The sequence below is a fragment of the Lepus europaeus genome, chromosome 5 (assembly GCF_033115175.1).
Source record: "Lepus europaeus isolate LE1 chromosome 5, mLepTim1.pri, whole genome shotgun sequence".
Taxonomy (NCBI): Eukaryota; Metazoa; Chordata; class Mammalia; order Lagomorpha; family Leporidae; genus Lepus; species Lepus europaeus.
The window spans coordinates 132,206,255-132,226,998 of record NC_084831.1 but is presented as its reverse complement, the minus strand read 5'-3'; the positions used below and the strand labels follow the sequence as shown (position 1 = coordinate 132,226,998).

The window sequence follows — 20,744 nt, the reverse complement described above, 5'->3', positions numbered from 1 at the left end:
ATTGCTGGCTCCTGGATCTTCTCCTTTTCCTTTTTAAATTTTTTACAGTGTCTTAAGAAGCGAACATTGTAGGGGCTGGTGCTATCGTGTAGTAGGTTAATCTTCTCTCTGTGGTGCCAGCATCCCATATAGGTGCCAGTTCGAGTCCCGGCTGCTCCACTTCCTATCCAGCTCTCTGCTATGGCCTGGGAGAGCAGCTGAAGATGGCCCAAGTCCTTGGGCCTCTGCACGCACATGGGAGACCCAGAAGAAGCTCCTGGCTCCTGGCTTCAAATCGATGCAGCTCTGGCTGTTGTTGCCATTTGGGGAGTGAACCATTAGATCGAAGACCTCTCTCTCTCTCTGCCTCACCTTTTCTCTAACTCTGCCTTTCAAATAAATAAATAAATCTTAAAAAAAAGAGAGAATACTGTATATAAGGAAGACTCGTGGGCGCCCAGATATGAATTGTTCATTGATTTGCCGTTGACAAATGTTGACAGGACTGGCTTCCACTGCTGATTTATGTCTGACAGGTTATTCTCTGCTATTGTAAGAACATGACCTAAGATTGGCATCTTGGGATTAATTCCTACACACAATTATTAGTCAGCATGGTGCCTGAGGCCAGGCAAATAAACATACCTGTTTCATTGCTTTTGACATGACGAAGAAATATTAGCACTTGTCAACTTCATAGAGTTACTAATGGAACAATTCTTCAGCATTCATAATAGTTTTCCATACATACTGCTTGAATTTTGGAATAGACCCACTGACTGGCAAGACTGAAAAACCATAGGTTCAAATGAAATCCAACTAATGGTTTGATTCCTTTAGGAAGAATTAAGTTCAGGTAGGACATTTTCTGAGGTCTCAGTATTTGGAGCGAGGGAGGAAGTTGAGATATAAACAGTGAGTGTAAGTTCTGAGTGGTTGGCTCATAGAGCAATGGATAACAATAGTGACAGGGTCTTATTCTTCCACCTTCCCAGGGGAAACTGGTGACTCCCTCTCTCTTGGCCTTAACATTCCATTTTGAGGTGCTTTGCTGGGAGAGAGAGGTTTGCCCTGGATGTACAGTGTCCAAAGGTCCCCGAAAAGCTTGTGACTTTAAGAGATTCTGGATCGGCATCTTGTTGAAGTAAGATTGTAGTAATCATTATGCATTTGTTGTGCCCCTGAGCACCAAATGTATTAATAAATTTCCCAAAAAATAAAGATAAAAAGAGTCCACTCAATGTCTCTTTCATATTGATAAGTAACGAAAACAACATAAAACCCGAGCATATTAATTCTTGTTTGAGATTATTCTTAATAATCCTAAGATATTTTACCTGCCATTTTAAAAATTCAGTTTATTTCTTTCTTTCTAATATTCTGGACATGGCATCCAAAGAATTGTTTCTGTTGACACTATATGGGGCAGAAATATGTACATATTTATGAACAAAGATGATGGACCATAGTGCAGTGGGGAAGGAGCATATGAAGTTTCACTGCCTCAGGGAGCGTTCCTTTTTGGCTATACTCTACAGGCTGTAGAAAAATCTCAATGATTTTTTTTAATTTTCAAGAAGATTTTATTTATTTATTTGAGAGGTAAAGTTACAGACAGAGAAAGGGAGAGACAGAGAGAAAGGTCTTCCATCCACTGGTTCACTCCTCAAATGGCCACAATGGCTGGAGCTGGGCAGATCTGAAGCCAGGAGCCAGGAGCTTCTTCTGGGTCTCCCACACAGGTGCAGGGGCCCAAGGACTTGGGCCACATTCCACTGCTTTCCCAGGCCATAGCAGAGAGCTGGATCGGGAGAGGAGCAGCCAGGACACAAACTGGTGTCCACCTGGGATACCAGTGCCACAGGCAGAGGTTTAGCCTACTATGCCACAGTGCTGGCCCCTCTCAATGATTATTTGAGGTAGAAATTTGGCAGGGCAAAATTACATATACACACTGAGGGTGGGTACACAAGACAAGGGGGAGAAAAATCAGAAGTTTCAGATTTTTCTTTCTGCTTCTGGGAGCCAGAAAGCTGCAGGTAAGATTGTTGATGAAGATGCTAGGGCAGCAAACCAAGTGAAATAGTAAATACTTTTCTCCTTCCCTGTCCCCATCTGACCCATCTCTACATGTGATTGAAAACTGGAAGAAAAGGAGACGGTGATAATAAAGGACAATTCTCCTGTTCAAGGGTACCTCAGTTAGCTTTCGATAAGCATTAAGAACAGCTGAGGCAGCCTAGCTTTATAAAGAAAGAAGGTTTGGCCCGCGCTGCGGCTCAACAGGCTAATCCTCCGCCTTGCGGCGCCGGCACACCGGGTTCTAGTACTGGTCGGGGCGCCGGATTCTGTCCCAGTTGCCCCTCTTCCAGGCCAGCTCTCTGCTGTGGCCCGGGAGTGCAGTGGAGGATGGCCCAAGTGCTTGGGCCCTGCACCCCATGGGAGACCAGGAGAAGCACCTGGCTCCAGCCTTCAGATCAGCGCGGTGCGCCTGCCGCAGTGCGCTGGCCACGGCGGCCATTGGAGGGTGAACCAAAGGCAAAGGAAGACCTTTCTCTCTGTCTCTCTCTCTCTCACTGTCCACTCTGCCTGTCAAAAAAAAAAAAAAAAAAAAAAAGAAAAAAGAAAAAAAGAAAGGAGGTTTGGGGCAAGACTGTGGCATAGCAGATAAAGCCACCGCCTGCAGTGCTGGCATTCCAAATGGGCGCCGATTCAAGTCCTGGCTCTCCCACTCCGATCCAACTTTGCTATGGCCTGGGAAAGCAGTAGAAATGGCCCAAGTCCTTGGGCCCCTGCACCTGTGTGGGACACATGGAAGAAGCTCCTGGCTCCTGGCTTCGGATTGGTGCAGCTCCGGCCATTGTAGCCAATTGGGGAGTGAACCAGGGGATGGAAGACTTCTTTCTTTGTCTCTCCCTCTCTCTGTCTGTAACTCTTCCTCTCAAATAATCAAATCTTAAAAAAAAAAAAAAAAAAAAAAAAAAAAGAAAGGAAGCTTATATAGCTCAGTTTTAGAGGCTGAAAATCCCAATAGCATGGTGCAGGCTTTGGCAAACCCTTCTCCCCAGCCGCCCTATGCTGTTCCTCTCTCCAGCTGTATCACCTCATGGCAGGAGGAAAGGATCACACAGGAAGTCAGAGGCTGGGTGGGGTTAGGCTTGGGTCTCTGTAACAATGCAGAGGCTGGGTGGGGTTAGGCTTGGGTCTCTGTAACAATGCTGTCATAAGAACTAATCAAGTCCTTATCAGAAATATCTTTTTTTTTAATTTTTAAATTTTTATTTATTTATTTGACAGTCTGTTAGACAGTGAGAGAGAGAGAGAGAAAGGTCTTCCCTCCGCTGGTCCACTCCCCAAATAGCCACCACAGCTAGTGCTGCACTGATCTGAAGCCAGGAGCCAGGTGCTTCTCCTGGTCTCCCATGCGGGTGCAAGGCCCAAAGCACCTGGGCCATCTTCCATTGCCTTCCCGGGCCACAGCAGAGAGCTGAACTAGAAGAGGAGCAACCGGGACTAGAACCTGGTGCCCATATGGGATGCCAGCGCTGCAGGCTGAGGATCAACCAAGTAAGCCATGGCGCCGGCCCCAGAAATATCTTTTTAAAAAAGATTTATTCATTTATTTGAAAATCAGAGTTACACACAGAGAGAGAAGGAGAGGCAGAGAGAGAGGTCTTCCATCCACTGGTTCACTCCCCAAATGGCTACAACGGCCGCAGCTGCACTGGTTCGAAGCCAGGAGCCAGGAGCCAGGAGTTGTCTCTGGATCTCCCACATGGGTGCAGGAGCCCAAAGACCTGAGCCATCCTCCACTGCTTTCCCAGGCTATAGCAGAGAGCTAGATTAAAAGAGGAGTAGCCAGGACTAGAACCAGTGCCCATATGGGATGCTGGCACTGCAGGCGGCAACCTACCTGCAATGCCACAGCACCAGCCCCCAGAAATATATTAATCCACTCTGAGGATGTGCTCCCAAATGACTTAAACACCTCCCTAGATCCTACCTCGAAAGAGTCTCACTTTCCAACACTGTCTGGATACATAGGCCCTTGGAGGAAATACCACATCCAAGCCACACCTGGGGTGAGGGGCAGTAGAAACTTGTTTGAGATGGAATAATATCTTGTGCTGGCTTGATTTTGTTTAATAATATTAAATGTTATTCTATTAATAAACTATTGAAAATTGTAATAGATATAGAAATTAAAAGTTTAATCAATCTTAAAATCAATTCCTCCCCCTTGGAATTAAGAACTCTAGGTCAGTAAAGCATAAGGAATCTTGGCTGTAGGGCAAACAACACCATATACTGGGCGCTGGTTCACAGCAGCCTTGTGGAGAATCTGGCCTTGATCTTGCAAAGTGTTGCCATCTAGCTGGCTTTACAACTGAGTCTTCAAAAGGCCATCCTGCTATCCATCAAACCAGCTGCTTCATGATGGTGGGGGGCATAGTAAGACCAATGAATTCCATGAACATGAGCTCATTGCTGCACTTGGTTTGCTGTGAATTAGGTGCGTTACCTGATTAGAAGCAATGTTGTGTGAAATATCACGACTATGGATACAACATTCTGTTAAGTCCATGGATGGTTATTTGGTAGAATCGTTGTGTAGAGAAAGAAAACTGGTATCCAGAGTGTCTATTCCAATAACAAAAAAAATACTTCCTGTTCCATGAAGGAAGTGGATGATTGCCCTGGAGAATGTGTCATATTGGAGATTCAGTGTTGGTCTCTGCTGCTGACAGGCTGGGCGCTCAGTGGTGGTCCTAGCCAGGCAGATTAGGTATGTGGAAGCACATGTTGCTAAGCCTATGCACAATGTTCCTGACACTTTGGTTGTTTCGTTCTTGAGCTCATTGTGTGAAGACAAGGGAGGTTAGGAAAGAGGTTGACAGGTATCCAAAGAAAGAGTTATCCCATCTACTTGATTATCAAAATCCTTTCTATTGAGGTCACTTTTTGGTGAGCATGGGACACAAGTATCTTTACTGTTTTTTTTCCCCATTCGGACAAGTCTATCCACATACCTCTTTCCCATATTTCCTAGCCCCCAATGTTTCAAACATGTTCCATCCAAGTTTCTGATAATCAAGTTAACCAAAACCACTACCTGTGAATTGATGCATAATTTTACATTTTTTCAATTCTCCTTAGAATCAAAGTGTACAGCCGGATGCGCAGTTGGAAATTCTACCCACTGGCTGGGATGTCCCTTCGCCACTGCCCTTCAGAGAGGGACAATGGTGCTGCAGCTGTCACTCTTGAGTGGCTTCTACATATCGTGCGGAATCATTTGTGAATCAGCCTGAGTCTTCTCTTCCTCTGTTAACCGATCCTGGGGTACTCCTCAGGAAGCTGTAGGTTCAAGCTGGGAGAAGGAAGGCAGTGTAGGCAGCAGTGGGGACCATGGGCATTTGAGCCATTTCTTCACGTTACTTACTTGTGCTCTTAGGGTCTCCTTAGCCATAGTTATATAAATACCGCTTCCATTTGCTGCTGTGCACACCCAAATGGTGACCTGGCAGGTCAGATAATACCCAGTTCATGGGGGGTTGGTGTTGTAGTGTGGTAGGTTAAGCCATTGCCTGTGATGCCAGCATCCCATATGAGTGCAGGTTTGAGTCCTGGCTGCTCCACTTCTGATCCAACTCTCTGCTAATGTGCCTAGGACAGCAGTAGAAAAATGTCCCAGATAGAATTCCTGGTGCAGCCCCAGCCATTGCAGACATTGGAGGAGTGAATCTGGATGGCTGATCTCTCTCTGTCTCTATCTCTGTCTCACCCGCTCTCTTTCTATGACTCTGCCTTTCAAGTAAATAAATAAGTCTTAATGAAAAAACACCCAGTCCAGGCCACATGGTAGTCTCATGGCTCATGGTTAAGTATTCAGTGTCTGTTAAGGCCTGGTAAATCAGGAGCTGTTTCTCAAAAAGGGAGTATTTAAGTACAGATAGAGGAAGGACTTGGCTCCAAAATCCTAAAGGCTGGCAGCATTCACCTGTCAGGCCTGCCAAAGGCCCCCCAAAAGTATTCCTATCTGCCAGTGATACCTCAAGCAATGCTTAATTTGCTGTATCACATGGCTGGGATGGCAAGAGCAGCTTGTTTTGGGCTCCACTCAAAGCTAGTAGCATTTTAGGTAACTCAGTAAATGGAACAGAATAGCACATCCAAATGAGGAATCTCTTACCTCCAAAAGCCAAAGAGGCTCAGTAGGTACTGTGACTCTTTTGGGTTGTAAGATGGACCAGATGCGATGACTGTATCTTGACATGCCCCCTCACTACTGAACCCCCAGAGATTTCACTAAGGTAGAAGGCACCTGAGTTTTTGTCATGTTTATTCCCACCGGGTGCTATGTAAATGCATTATCACCAAGTCTAAAGTAGTAGGTCATCAACAAAATATCTTCAAGGGAATGAGCTAATGTGATATCTTATCCCAGGGAAAGGTGATCAAGGTCACTGAGAGGGACCAGTGCTGTGTCACAGAGAGTTAAAGCCCCAGCCTGCGCGCCAGCATCCCATATGGGCGCTGGTTTGAGACCCCGCTGCTCCACTTCCAATTTAGCTTTCTTCTATGGCCTGGGAAAGCAGTGGAAGATGGCCCAAGACTTAGGGCCCCTGCACTCATGTGGGAGACCCGGAAGAAGCTCCTGGTTCCTTGCTTTGGATTGGTGCAGCTCTTGCTGTTGCGGTCATCTGGGGAGTGAACCAGCGGCTGGAAGACTTCTCTCTCTGTCTCCACCCCTCTCTGTAACTCTGTCTTTCAAATAAATAAGCTAATTTAAAAGAGAAAAGATCCCCGAGAACTAAATTAAACACAATTTAGAGAACTAAACTATGACATAGGATTGAAGGGCTGATATACCCAAGTGAGGACTCGAGAGTGTAATGCTGGCCTTACCAGCTGAAAGCAAATGCTGATAGGTCTTAGGGACAAGGAGAGAGAAAAGAGCCCTTGCCAGATCAATAGCTACAAACCAGAAGCCAGTAAAGATGTTAATTTTCTCAAGCAATGATACCACACCTGGTATAGTAGCTACAATTGGAGTCAGCAGTTGGTTAAATATACTGTTACGTCTGGAATAGCTCGGGGTTCTGGTCTTTCGTACCCCCAGAAAGGAGAGACGGAAAAGGAGATGGAGACTGACCTCAACAGAGACAGGTTGCTTTATTGAAAGCAAAGAGGTTGGCAGCAATCTGTTCTTGCAGAGACTGCAAGTTGGATGCATTTGGGACTTGGGTTTTATCCAGTTAGGAGGGAATTTGGTGGGGGGAAGGCGTAGAAGGCAGCTGGCAGAAGAGTACAGGGCTTTTTGAAATTTCCAAGAATTTCCCCCTTATCTATTTTATGGCTCCCCTGTGCAGCTTGTCTGTTTTGCCATTTTCATTGCAAGGAGTTGAGAAGGGTCTGCTTAGGCACCAAGGATCTCCACAAGAGGGAGGAAGTGGGTGGGGGAGGAGGAAGGAGGAAGAACCAGAGGAGGGGAAAGGTGCCACAAGTCCTTTATTCCAGCCCCTAGAGGCAAAAAGGAAAAGGGGTGAGGATTTCATCTGGCTACTCCCTGCTGAGAAGGGGCGTTGCAAGTACTGGAGTTTGCCTCTAGAGTCTGGAATCCTCAGGTTGTGAGGGAAGGGGCTGGTCTCCTTGACTGAGGTGGTGGAGTAGCATCATAGTCTTAACCTGGTCTTGGGAGGCGGCTTTGATGCGGTGCTGTAAGAAATTTTGGAACAGATTAAATAGGCATGGTCTGAACAGCAGGGCCATACGGGTGACCATGACGGGCCGAGAAGAGGAGCTAACCATGCCGCTCTCCCAGTGTAGCAGTCCACCCCATGTTTTGTTTGCCCGCTCCAGTGGTCCATTTTGTCTAGGGAGTCAGTTACCACTCCAGACTGGTCAGTGTCATAATAGCACTCTTTTCCTGGGAAAAGACAGGTTCTGCCCTGTTGTTCTGTCAGATCTAGTGCTCTCGGGTTTTGCAGGACCATGGATGCCAGGGAATTTATCGCCTAGTGCAGGCTTTCCAAACCAGTGTCTATTGGTTGGACCAATCGGTTTAAGGAGTGCTGAGAAAAAAATTTAACACTGGTCCAATCAATAGGAGCGATTGCCACTCATCTTATAGCAAGAATTGGGGCTAGGATTGTGGCTGCAGACAGCAGCAGGGGGTGGCAATGCATTTAAACAGAGAGTAAAAGAGATATTTGCATAGGAGTGAAGTCACAGAGACCACCATGAAGGTTCCCTGGAGCCAGGGGTCTTGGACCAGGAGTTGTAGTTTGCTGATGATTGAAGAGATTTGAGGTGAAGTCATCCAGAGATCTTCCTGAGGGCTGTGAGGAAGGCGTAGAGTTGAGACCAGTAGGCTGCAAGGTGACTGTGGGGGATCCTGCTCAAAAACAGGAAGTAATTTGGTTATGAGTGATATAGGGTAGATGGAGGTTTGCCACGGGAGGGGGCATTGTGGGAGAGGCCTCTCATAGCCAGGGCTGGCAGGGGGGCTCAGGTGACAGGGCCAGTGGGGCCTGGTTATTATGTTGCCATAGAGATGATCTGAGAGCTGGAAGGCAAGTTAGAGGGAAGAGGGGGTGGGAAAGATCTGCAGCCCCAGAATGGCAATGGGTCTGCCGAACAGGACTCCAAAGGTGCTGAGCTGCAGGGGTGTCTGTGGCAGAGCTCTAAGCTTCAGGAGGGTTAGGAGTAGGAGTTTTCTCCAATATACAATAATTTTATATATATATATGTATATATATATATATAAATAACTCCAATATAGGAGTTCTATGGAGAGTTTGCTGAAGGTTTCTTTTAAGGATGATTGAGGCCTATAAAGAATATGAAATTTTTAAGGGATATGTAAAACCCCAAGTGATTTGTTGTGACACCTGGGAGGGGAATTCAAGCCCATTATCTAACTGGAAGGAGGAGGGGAAGTCAAAACATCAGTATAATTTATGTAAGGAGGAAGTGGGCAACCATAGGGGCTCTTTGATTTGTAGTGGGGAGTGCCTTGACCCACCAATACAGGAGATATTGAATTCTACGCACAGGTGGCATGTGAGTAAAGTCTATCTGCCAGTCTATGGTGGGGAGAAAGCCCCGTATCTGATGAGTGGGGGACTTTGGGGATGAAAGATGGGTGCCAGGATCTGTCTGCTGGCATTTGGGGCAGGTCTTAATGAGGCTTTCTAGAGATTATTGATCTAGAGGTTGTGAGGTCAGGTGTGGTAGCTTTGGGATCCGCATGGAAGGAAGGCCTATATTTCCGGGAATGGAGAGGCCTACTGCCAGGGAAGAAAGTCCTTGCTAAGGTCCCTGCGGGTGCCTAAAGGTCAACCAATGAGGATCAGACCCGCCTCAACCTTTAACCCCCATGCCCTCAATCTATAAAAGGAGCTCTCCCAATCTCTGACGTGCGACTTCCCCGGCCCCCGCTCTGTTGCTCTGTTGGGGCCGTGGAACCTCGCCCGGGAGTGGAACCCCAATAAAAGCCTGTGAATTAATTGATTCGTCTGCCTGGGAAGATCTGTTACACGTCGGACACCTTACAAGGTGAGTCTTTACAAATTGCTGTTAAACTTGAGTAGAGGGATGAAAAGGGGGTAGATATGAGAGGATTTGGGGGGTAGAAGGGTTAGATGGGTGTTGGGACTGTTTTGAGATTGTAGCCATCAGGCAAGTATAGAGTTTAGGGAGCTGAGCAAAGGGTGATGAGGGCACTCTGTTCTGCCACATGGTCTGTGATATTATTTAAGATGATCAGGGAGAGCTTATCTCTTTGGTGACAGTGGCATAAGGCAGCTTGTTTGGGAAGGAGGGCTGCGTAAAGAATAGCTTTAATGTGACTACAGGAGTGCCCTTCTGAGTGAGATGGCCACGTTCTCTCCAGATAAGAATATTAGAATGAAGAATATTATAGGCAGGTTTGGAGTCAGCGTGGATGTTTATCCTTTATAACTGTGAGAGCTCAGGAGAGTGCAATATGCCCTACCTGTTGGGAAGTAGCTTTGGATGGCAGGGGTTGTGCTTTGTTAGGTTGTGTTTGAGGGGATTAGAGCTGTTTCCTTGTATGATTGCATATCCTGCCACATAGTACAGTGTTTTTGGGAACTGCCATCAATGAACCAATGTGGGATGTGGGGGGGTCTATGGAGGTTCACCCGTGATATGGGCAAAGGGGTTGAGGGTGAGATCTAAGACCTCACCGCAATGGTGTGTTATCACTTGTGAATCTTGGCTACGGAGAGGGAGGAGTGATGCAGGGTTTAGAATGGAGCATGGGGGAAGGATAAGGTTGGGTAAGGCATGTAGGATCTGGACTCCACAGGGAGGAAGAGGAAGACTAGTCTAATGGCTCACTAGGTCTTGGAGGTTATGGGGTGAGTGAATATGTAGGGGTGAGGTAGGGATCCATGGTCAAGACATGGTTCAAACAGAAAGTAGCTTCTCAAGGGGGCTGCAGCACCAGCTCACAAAACTGTCTCCACTAGAGGTGTCATGTGCCTGGCCTAAGAAAAGTGCTGTCCAAACCAGGATGGAGTTTTTCATTGAAAGACATACCGAGAAATGGATTGAAAATGGATTAAAGAAATAGGTCAATAGCTCTGTATTTAAAATTTTATTTTATAATCTTCCATGACTTCTCACATCTTCTGCAACTTACTTAAACGTTCTTAGCTTTCATTCCAGTCTAGAATAAACTAGCCATTAGGATAAATTCCTTCAAGCCTTGTCCTTTCTTCATTCAGGATTCTCTTCTATCTTAACCTTTCTTACTAATTATAACCTTCCATGACTTCACACCTTCTGCAGCTTGCCTAAACTTTCTCAGCTTTTCATTCCAACCTAGAGTAAACTAGCCATTAGGATAAATTCCAACAAGCTTTGTCCTTTCTTCATTCAAAAGTCTCCTTCTATCTTAACCTTTGTTACAAATAGCACACTTTTATTCTTAAACCCAATGTCCAGTTACAGCTGAACCAAAATTTTATATATGAGGTTATTATTTACCATTATGTTAGGTTTAATCGGGGAGGGCATCTATCAGAGTAGATAGACACTTCTCTGGTTGGAGAGATTTTTAAGAAGAATCTGATAGGTGATGGAATAAGGACAATTATGGAAAAGGAGACATGCCTAAACATTGTAATTAATCTGGTGAGCCTGTTGGTTTGAGAGGCCGGTAGTCTGATCATTAGTCTACGTAGGTTAGAAGAGATATCTCTCAGCTAATGTTTGGCAGGGAACCTAATGTTAGGAGGGTGACCTGTGTGTGTGTGTGTGTGTGTAACATTGCTGGGTAGAGAGCTTCATGGATATGGAATTCCTGAAATTCCTCCCAAGACTTTCCGATGGACTTGATGGCCCTCTGGGAGGAGCTTCGAGGTAGAGAAGACTCTGGAGCTGAGCCGGCTCAGAGGGTGGCAGGGGTGGGCTTGGGGTTTTAAGTCCGGCTTGAAGAGCAGAGTGGTTTGTTGGGGGAGGTGCTGGATGCCTGATAAGGTGAGGAGGGGGGCAGTGAGAGACAGGCTTCCTGGCAAGTCCCTGGCAAAGCTCACAGAGCACGGTTTCAGCACTGTGGAATGGTTCAGGTGCAGGCTTTTGGAGCGATAATCATTTTGCTAGCCTTTACAGTAATTATTTTCCTGTGAAGGAGAAAGTAGCAGAGGGGAGGAGGGTTTGGGAAGAGAGTTTTGGCTGCCGCAGAGGGGAAGGAGCAGGGCATCGGGCAGAGGGGAGGGAGAGATGGGGACTTGGGGACAAACGAAGGGGTGGAGTTGTAGACAAAAGATCAGGATGGACTCTAGTGGTGGTGTGAAGACTGAGACTTTTAGTTTGGAGGAGGTATCTGCCCATGAGGGACATGGGCACAGTGGGATCACAAGAAAGGCATGGGCCAGAGTCAGGGAGCCGAAGGTGCAGGGAAGGAATGGGGTGACTCTTGTTTTGATGGGGATGCCCAAGACTCCTTTAACGGAGATGTCTGAGTCTAGAATGTGGCCTGAAAATGCTGTCAACAGAGGGAGAGAGGCTCCTGTATCCAGGACAGAAGAAACAATCTGTCCATCCACTGTCCCAATGACCGGGAGTTCTTTGGGTGAGTCAAAAATTCTGACTGTGGTTGAAGAACTCGGGGCCCCTCACTGGAACAGCTGGGCAGGCGGGGAGTCAGAGTGGGGGAAGTCACCAGGGGCACTAGGGTGTCCCTGGGGACAGTCCCATTTCCAATTTTTTCTATTTGCCACAGGTAGGGCACAATTTTGTCAGGGGCCTCAGATTGGGGCATGCTCTCACCCAGTGTCTTGTCTGGTTGCAGCGAAAGCAGGAACCAGGAGGGTCCTGCCTTTGGGTGTTGGGGTGTCAGGGCCAGACAGACTTTGGTTTCAGACGGCTGAGACCAGCATGTTGTATTTAGCTTTTCTGTCCCAGTCCTCTTCTCTTTTTTGCCTCATCCTCTTGGTGGTTATGTACCTTGAAGGCCACATCTAGGAGCTCCTTTTGGGGGGCTTCAGGCCCTTTTTCTAGTCGTCAGAGTTTACATTTGACATCGGATGCTGATTGGCTGATGAACTGGAGTGGAGATACAGAGTTCCGGCTGGAGTGGTTACATCTAGATTTGTATATTTTTGGACCGCTTCAGTGAGGCGAGATAAAAAGAGGGCTGGATTGTCATCAGGGCCTTGGGTGAGTTCCCTGATCTTGTCATAGTTGACACAGGCATGAGTATTTTTCTGCAGGCTTTCCAGGAGACAGGTGGCCCTATGGTTAAGTCTCCGAGTGCCTGCGTCTCCAGGCTGACGTGTCCAGCCTGGCTTAGTACCCGGGAGAGCAGTATCTGTCACTGGATATAGTGAGGGGTCTCGTTCATGCAGGTGGTCTGCAGGAGCCCTAGCTGAGTGCCAGATGTGCTCCTTTTCATCAGCAGGAAGTGTAGCGGTCAATACATAATAGACGTCTTCCCAGGTTAAAAGGTACGCTTGCGCGAGGCAGAGGAACTCTTATATTTAGCTCTTTTTTTTTTTTTTTTTTTTTGGACACGCAGAGTGGACAGTGAGAGAGTCAGAGAGAGACAGAGAGAAAGTCTTCCTTCCATTGGTTCACCCACCAAATGGCCACCAGGGCCAGTATGCTGCGCTGATCCGAAGCCAGGAGCCAGGTGCTTCCTCCTGGTCTCCCATGCGGGTGCAGGGCCCAAGCACTTGGGCCATCCTCCACTGCACTCCTGGGCCATAGCAGAGAGCTGGACTGGAAGAGGAGCGACCGGGACAGAATCCGGCGCCTTGACTGGGACTAGAACCCGGTGTGTCTGCGCCACAGGTGGAGGATTAGCCTAGTGAGCCGCGGCGCCAGCCTTAGCTGGGTTTTTGAAAAGGAGCCTAACTTTTCCTCAATCTTGCCCATGTTGGACAAGGAAAAGGGGACATGGACTCTAGTGGCCCTGCCACTTCCCTTAGGTGAACAATGTGTTTGCCTGTGGCTCTGAGATTGAGTGAGGGGAGGGGTCCAGTGAGGGGGAGGGTAATAGGGGAAGGCTTTGCTGGGGGTATAGGGAGGTAACAGGTGGCTGGGGGCGGCTGGAGGAAGCAGTGGGGAAACGGGGTTGGGGAAGGGAGAGAGGAGACAGAAGGGCCTGGGGGTGGGGTGGGGTGAGGGGTGTAGTTGGAGAATCCTGCATAATCCTAGAGGCTTTAATGGAGGAGGTGGAGGGGGTTTGAGAGAGAGACTCCAGGAGAGGCTGGGAGGTCCAGGGGGTTTTTACAGGGGAGTTGAGCAGTTTGGGCAGTGCAGTAGGTGGGGGTTGGTAGCCAGGGGGCTCATTAGCTGCACCAAACACATCTAGGTCACAGGGTGAGGAACTGGCGTTGGATTCTGAGGAGGAAAAGAGGGGGGACAGAGAAGGAGTTCATAGGAGGAACAGTCCTTACTAATGAGGGTCGGTTGCGATGGGTAAAGAAAGCCTGTAGGTATGGGGGAGGAGACTGGTCCCATGTGGTTGGAAATGGGAGGAGAGGGGGGTGGATGGGAGAAGAGAGGGAGGAGGGAACCTCAGACTACTTGCCATTCCGTTTGAGGATGTTACATAGGTCCGTGAATAAAGAACGTTTTGGTTAACTTTGCCAAATTCTGGCCAGCAGTTGTGGTTATGCAATTTGTATTGAGGCCAAATTTGTAGGAAAGAACACTCATTTTGCAAGCCTGAAGGTTCTTAAGTGCCTGAGGCTTAAGGTTCTTTAACATGAAGGCCTGGGAGGGTTCTTTTGGAATTGAAGGAGACCCCGTGGTCTCCTGCTTCAGGGTAAGTCCTCACTTGACTCAGAAGCCAGAGGAATGGAGAAGGAGACACAACAGTGAAGTCTGGAATCCCTTCGTTCACTGTGGGTCAGGCCAAAGCTGGAGGCAGTAGGCAGAGTGCACCCAGCAGTGAACTTAGGCGTCCCCTTGTTCACTGGTGGGTGCGACCGAAGCCGGAGCCTAAAGGCAGAGGATGCTGGTCCTGGACTGGGAAGGCAATATCCTAGGGTACCTCCAAAATATGTCTGGACTGAGGAGTCTTACCTTACCACACAGGGGCCGAGGCCGGTGTCTGGATGTAAATGGTCAAATGGCAGGAGACCCCTGCTCTGGAGGTCGGCTTAATAGGAAGGGAAGGGAGAGAAGGTGAAGATCCAAGGGGTAGCTTTACACCTGGCATCTAGCAGTGAGCTCGGCAGGTAGCAGTGTTCCCGAGTGTCTGAGCAGGAGGGTGTGGGCAGGCTAGAGGAGAGACAAAATCTTAGGGCAATGGTTGCTCTGGGCTTCCCAAGCCCAGATGTCCGTTTTTCACCTGGGAGAGTTCCAGCCTGCCAGAGAGTTGCCCTCCCCAGAGGCTGTCAGTCATCCACCAGGCTGTTCCCAGTCCCACGCATCCATGGTCTTTGTCTTAAAGGGAAATAGAGGTGATAGGAAAGAGCAAGTAAAGGCAGGCAGGAGTTCAGCGTTGCAGGAACAGATCAGCTGGGAGTTCCCCCTGGATGTGCCGGTCACCACGGAGAGCTGACGCTCAACGGTCACGTCGTGGTCCTCACCCCAGTTGCCACAGAAGAAAAGTACAGAGGGAGGGAGGGGGTTAAGACACAAAAAGACCCGTTCCCCGTACGGGCCACCAAATGATAGGTCTGGAATAGCTCAGGGTTCTGGTCTTTCGTACCCCCAGAAAGGAGAGACGGAAAAAGGAGACGGAGACCGACCTCAACAGAGACAGGTTGCTTTACTGGAAGCAAAGAGGTTGGCAACAGTCTGTTCTTGCAAACAGAATGCAAGCTGGGTGCAAATGGGACTTGGGTTTTATCCGGTTAGGAGGGAATTGGGGAGGGGTTGTAGAAGGCAGCTGGCAGAAGAGTAGGGGGCTTTTTGAAATTTCCAGGAATTTCCCCCTTGTCTGTTTCATAGCTGCCCCGTGCAGCTTGTCTGTTTTGCTATTTTTGTTGCAAGGAGTTGAGAAGGGTCTGGTTAGGCACCAAGGATCTCCACAGGGAGGAAGTGGGGCAGCGAGGGGGAAGGAGGGAGAACGGGAGGAGGGGAAAGGTGCAGCAAGTCCTTTACATACAACAATCTTCACTCATTCTCCCTTTGTCTTCACAGGCCAAATAGGTGAGTTGAGTAGGGATGTAGTGGGAATTCCCACTTCTGCGTCTTTCAAGTCCATTAATCTCTACAACCCCCCTCCCTCCCAGGAATATGACATTGCTTTTAACTTACTAGTTTTCTAGGTAGAGGGAGCTCTAATGTCTTCCAGTTGGCTTTTCTTCCAGGAACAGCCTGCATTTCACACATTACCGAACCATGGGGAGATACTGCCAGCAGCAAAGTATGTCTACTCCAATCAAGCAGTCTTTTACCGGGGGAATAACCACAGGATGGGGTTAAAAACCTCTAGATCCACTGTGAGTTAGACCTAAGCTAAAACTCCATTGATCACCTGATGCCCTAATTTGACCGGAGCTGTAGTGACATTTCAATGTCATTTCAGAGCTGGTATTCAGTAGTCCCCAGTGCATGGTTATCCTGGTAACTGATCTTTCCTTTCTTCAAAGGGGTTCTGGGTCTGTAACAGGCTCAAGTCTGGGAACTGATTGAGGGGCCATGATTGTTAGACTTTTGTTCACTTGATCTGCGTACACAAATCAAATAAAACTTTACTAGGCTTCTTATCTATTCCATTCTAGGAACAACTTGCTCCATTAGCTGACATCATAGGACTGACTACCTGAGGGCTGCTCTAACCCTGCTGTCTATTACAATAGCCACACTCATCTTGGCCTTTGGCAGTGGAATGCTGCCACCTGGCCCTGCCACACTGAGGTTGAATTATTCACACTGCATTTAGGTTTCCCAATTAAGTGACTCAGTTGCCACTGTAAGTTCTGGACTACAGAGAAGAGAAATCACAGAGCTCGTCAAGGATGCCAGGGATCCTCCCACAACTGCCACGAGCATGGTGAAAAGTACGTCTTTTGGACGTTACTCACCATCGCAGTGGTAGTTCTTGTACAGCAGTCCAGTCTCCACAAGCCCTTGGATCTCTTCCTCTGCCTTAAATAAGGCAAGCATGGCATTCTTATTCACTCACTATGGGCCACCTTTGGTCCTTACTTCGGCCAACCAATCAGCAGAACGATTTGTTAGAGTCCCTCAGCTGCAACACTGAATGCAGAATGTCTGCAGAGTGAGCCCATATTGGTAAATTCAGTATGCTCCAACTTTAGGCCCCCCCCCCCCCCCCCCCCCCCCGTTATCCCATGCCCTCAATATCCAATCCCACCTATGCTCCCTGGGTTTCTGCTTGTGTAAATTAGGAAGCTCAAGTAACGTTTTTTTCGGAGTTTGTGTGCCTCCTCGTGGGCCACGCTTTGTACCTCACCTTTGGGATCCCACTAGCACTTGAGTCTAGATACAGCTTTAAGAGCAAAGAGGGGTGGTCAGGGTGGGTTCTGAGTAGAATCAGCATCTGTTATGTTTCATCACAGCTCTTTCGGGGGGACCTTTGCAGCTGCTTCAGAAAATGCACAGTGAATATCCCTTCAGGTGGGTGGAGGGGTTGTGACAACAGCAGGTGGAGGAGGTCCCTTTGCCTGTCAAAGAAGACTCATGAGAATGTTGGGGCTCAATATCCCGGCTTAATCAGGGTCTTCCCTCATGTTCCTGGTCTGACTTATAAGCTCCTACTCTTCCCCAAACAATTTCTTTATTTTAGCAGCAGGTGTCTTGTGAGGCTGGGAGTTCACCTTGCATTGTGATTCAGGTGCAGAATGGGATTGTGGGTTTTATTTTTGGCAATCTCAGCCCTGCAACTTCAGGAAATAAAGATCTCCTTCAAGGGACTCATGGGAGCTTTTAGGTAATTTGTGAGGTGTTTGAGCTGGGACTTTGAATCTCCAAGCTTATCGTATTCTTTAAACACTTTGCCCGGTGACATAAGAGTAACCAGCCAACTGTCTGATAGTTGTTAGTCATTAAAAAACATTCAAAACTATCACATACTCACTCACTCAGCTTCTTGCTTCTAAAAAAGTGTTTACCCAATGCAGATTTGTAGCATTGTTGTGGGTTAGCTTTATTAATTATTTTAATACTAATATCTTGAAGATCCTTGCCTTCTCTTCAGATAAGAATTCTGAATATCGGCTGGAATAAAACCGGCAACACAGAAAGTTTCAGCATTTATTCAGTGAGAGAAACGCACAGGAAAGTGAGGGCTTTATTTAAGGGAGAAAGGAGTCTAGAAGTATAAGCTGGGTCCATGGCAAGCAGAGAGCAGGCTGGGAGCCACGTGGAGCAGCCACAGGGAGCAGAGCCGGCAGAAAGCAGAGAGAGCAGCAGCCAGAAAGCCGAGCCTGGAGGCACAGGACAGCAAGGGGGGGGCCCAGCATGCTTCACCACTTTTATGGGCTTCCAAAAGGGGAGTGGTTATGAACCAGTAAGATCACGTAGGGGCATGAGGTCACACAAAGGGGCATGGTCTTCCAGCTCATGGGCCTCATTGGTGTAATCCTGTCTGCCTGCCTAGATCAGCATCTCTCTATACACAGTTCACACCAGAGAATGTCAGTGCTCCCTTTATTAACGACAGTGGACTCAGCATAACCAAGGCTTCAGTTCCAGAATCTCAAGAACCGACTCAGCAAATTTATTCTTAGAATTCTGCACCTTTAGAATCACTTCTGATAACAAATTACGGGGGCGGAGAGAGAGAGAATTAACCCACATGTTTAGGAAGACAGAGAAGTCCCACAATCTGCAGTTGGCAAGCTAGGGGCCCAGGAGAACAGTTCCAGTTCCAGTACTAGTACGAAAGTCTGAGAAACAAGAGAGCCAGCAGTGTTCTGAAGTTTGGTGCAAGTCTGAATCCAAAGGCAGGAGAAGACAAATGTCCCAATTCAAAGACAGGCAGAGAGAATGAGTGGATTCTCCCTTTTTGTTCTAGTCAGGCTTCAGTGGATTGGCTGAGTCTTGCTAACACCAGGTAAAGTAATTGCTTTACTCAGACTACTGATTCAGCTGTTGCTGCCATCCGGACCCCTCCCTGGAGACAGACCCACAGTAATGTACAACCAAACAGCTGGGAACCCATGGCCCAATCAAGTTAACATAAAATTAATCCTCACACTGTACAATTGTGATTCCCAGTTCACTAAATAGAAAAGACCTACATGTTAATATGTGACAAGAGAATAAGTGAAAGAGGATAATTAAGAATAATTAAGAATCATTTTGATATTGTGAAACTTTTTATTTTCTTTTTTTTAAAGATTTATTTATTTGAAAGTCAGAGTTACACAAGAGAGGAGAGGCAGAGAGAAAGAGAGAGGTCTTCCATCCGCTGGTTCACTCCCCAATTGGCCACAACGGCCAGAGCTAAGCTGAGCTGAAGCCAGGAGCCAGGAGCTTCTTCTGGGTCTCTGCCTTGGGTGCAGGGGCCCAAGGACTTGGGCCATCTTCCACTGCTTTCCCAGGCCATAGCAGAGAGCTGGATCAGAAGTGGAACAGCTGGGTCTTGAACTGGCGCCCACATGGGATGCCAGCGCTTCAGGCCAGGGCGTTAACCTGCTGTGCCACAGTGCTAGTCCCAAGAAACTTTTTCTTACATTTATATTTTTTGCAAAATATCACTTACAAACAAATAACTGGTGAGCCTCAGTATTTTACAAAAAATAGAAGTTAGATGATAACCATTTTACTTGATCAAGTCATAAAGAATTGATATGTAAGTGGGAAATACATAATATTAAATACTGATTGTATTTACCAGTCTTGGACTTTTAGGGAAGTAACAATACCATTTTGTTTATAACTCAAAACATTAAACATTTTATGGCAATATTCATGACCACCTTACTTGTCTAACATTTTACTTTTTTAATGTTTTTTTTTTTTATTTTATTTTTTAAAGATGTGTTGAGGTGGATTCGTTCTAAGAGGAGGAGTGTGGTGGGGGCAAGAGGTGCGGAGTCACCACACAGACCCCGGGAGTGGGTGAAAGCAGGCCTGAGGCAAGCAGCCTGCAGACTCCTTTATTTCAGTTGCTACAGCAGCTTAAATGGCCAAGGCAGCCAATCCGGTCAAGGGGGTGGTTTATGCCCTAACCAATCACAGCCTGTTGCCAGGCAGTATCCGAAGCCATCCAGGCAGGCTCCGTTTATCATGTGGTTTCCAAAGCACAGCCTGTTGCCAGGCAGGCTCTGTTGCCAGGTGGTTTCCCAGGGGATTTCCTAGGGGGTTTCCAAAGCCACTCCTGAGTAACTGATACTCGCTTGCCAGTGGCCATCTTGGTAATATTCATGACCACTTTACTTGTCTAACATTTGATTTTTTTAATGTTTTTTTTTTTTAAAGATGTATTTATTTATTTGAAAGTCAGAGTTATACAGAGAGAGAAGGATAGGCAGAGAGAGAGAGAGAGAGGTCTTCTATCTGCTGGTTTACTCCCCAGATGGCTGCAGTGACTGGAGCCGATTCAAAGCCAGGAGCCAGTAGCTTCTTCCTGGTCTTCCACGCGGGTCCAGGGGCTTGGGCCATCTTCCACTGCTTTCCAAGGCCATAGCAGAGAGCTGGATAGGAAGTGGAGCAGCCGGGACTCGAACCAGCGGCCATATAGGATACCGGCACTGCAGGCAGCAGCTTCACCTGCTACACCACAGTGCATTTGATTTTGATTTTAGGATTTACTTTGTTTGCATTTGACATTGATGCTTTCAATCTAAAGAGAGATTAACAGCAAAGGAAAGACTTGACCAATATCCATGCAAGTGTGGCTGTGTTAAGTCATGTAGCAACATCTGCACTGTTTGCTGCCATATGCATTTCTCACCCTCTTCCTGCTCCGGGCTGCCTCACAGTGGCCATTCTCTGCAGCTTGCGTTCTACTGACTTCTTGCTGGGTTCAACCAATGGGAGGGGCTGGAGGGAGACATGGAGGTAGAAAAAAAGTAAAAATCCAGGATATTTCTCCCTCTTTCTCCCATTGAGGTTAGTGTTTCCAGTAGCAGCTATGACTCTTGGGGCTCCAGCTGCCCCTGGATGATATTCCATGGCCTCAGCTTTTACTTGGTGTCCCCTATCCCAGGGTCCCGGGGCAGTACCTCCTCTCTTTGCATTTCCAGTGTAGGGATTTAGGGATTTGCCAATCTTGCTAATCTCTGACTTGCCTCATTACATTATCACTTTTGTTACAAATTCTGTGGATTAAATGATCTCTGTTACAAACATTTCAAGTGGCT

At 47.4% G+C, this 20,744-nt stretch overlaps 1 protein-coding gene across 1 annotated transcript in view; it reads right to left on the bottom strand.

Moving 5' to 3' along the window:
- Positions 1 to 20,744, bottom strand: part of LOC133759260 (flavin-containing monooxygenase 5-like) — a 102,651-nt gene that overhangs the window by 20,358 nt on the left and 61,549 nt on the right. The window contains 2 exon segments of the mRNA XM_062190194.1: positions 13,748 to 13,857; positions 16,497 to 16,560. Coding sequence (XP_062046178.1) covers positions 13,748 to 13,857; positions 16,497 to 16,560 — 174 coding nt within the window.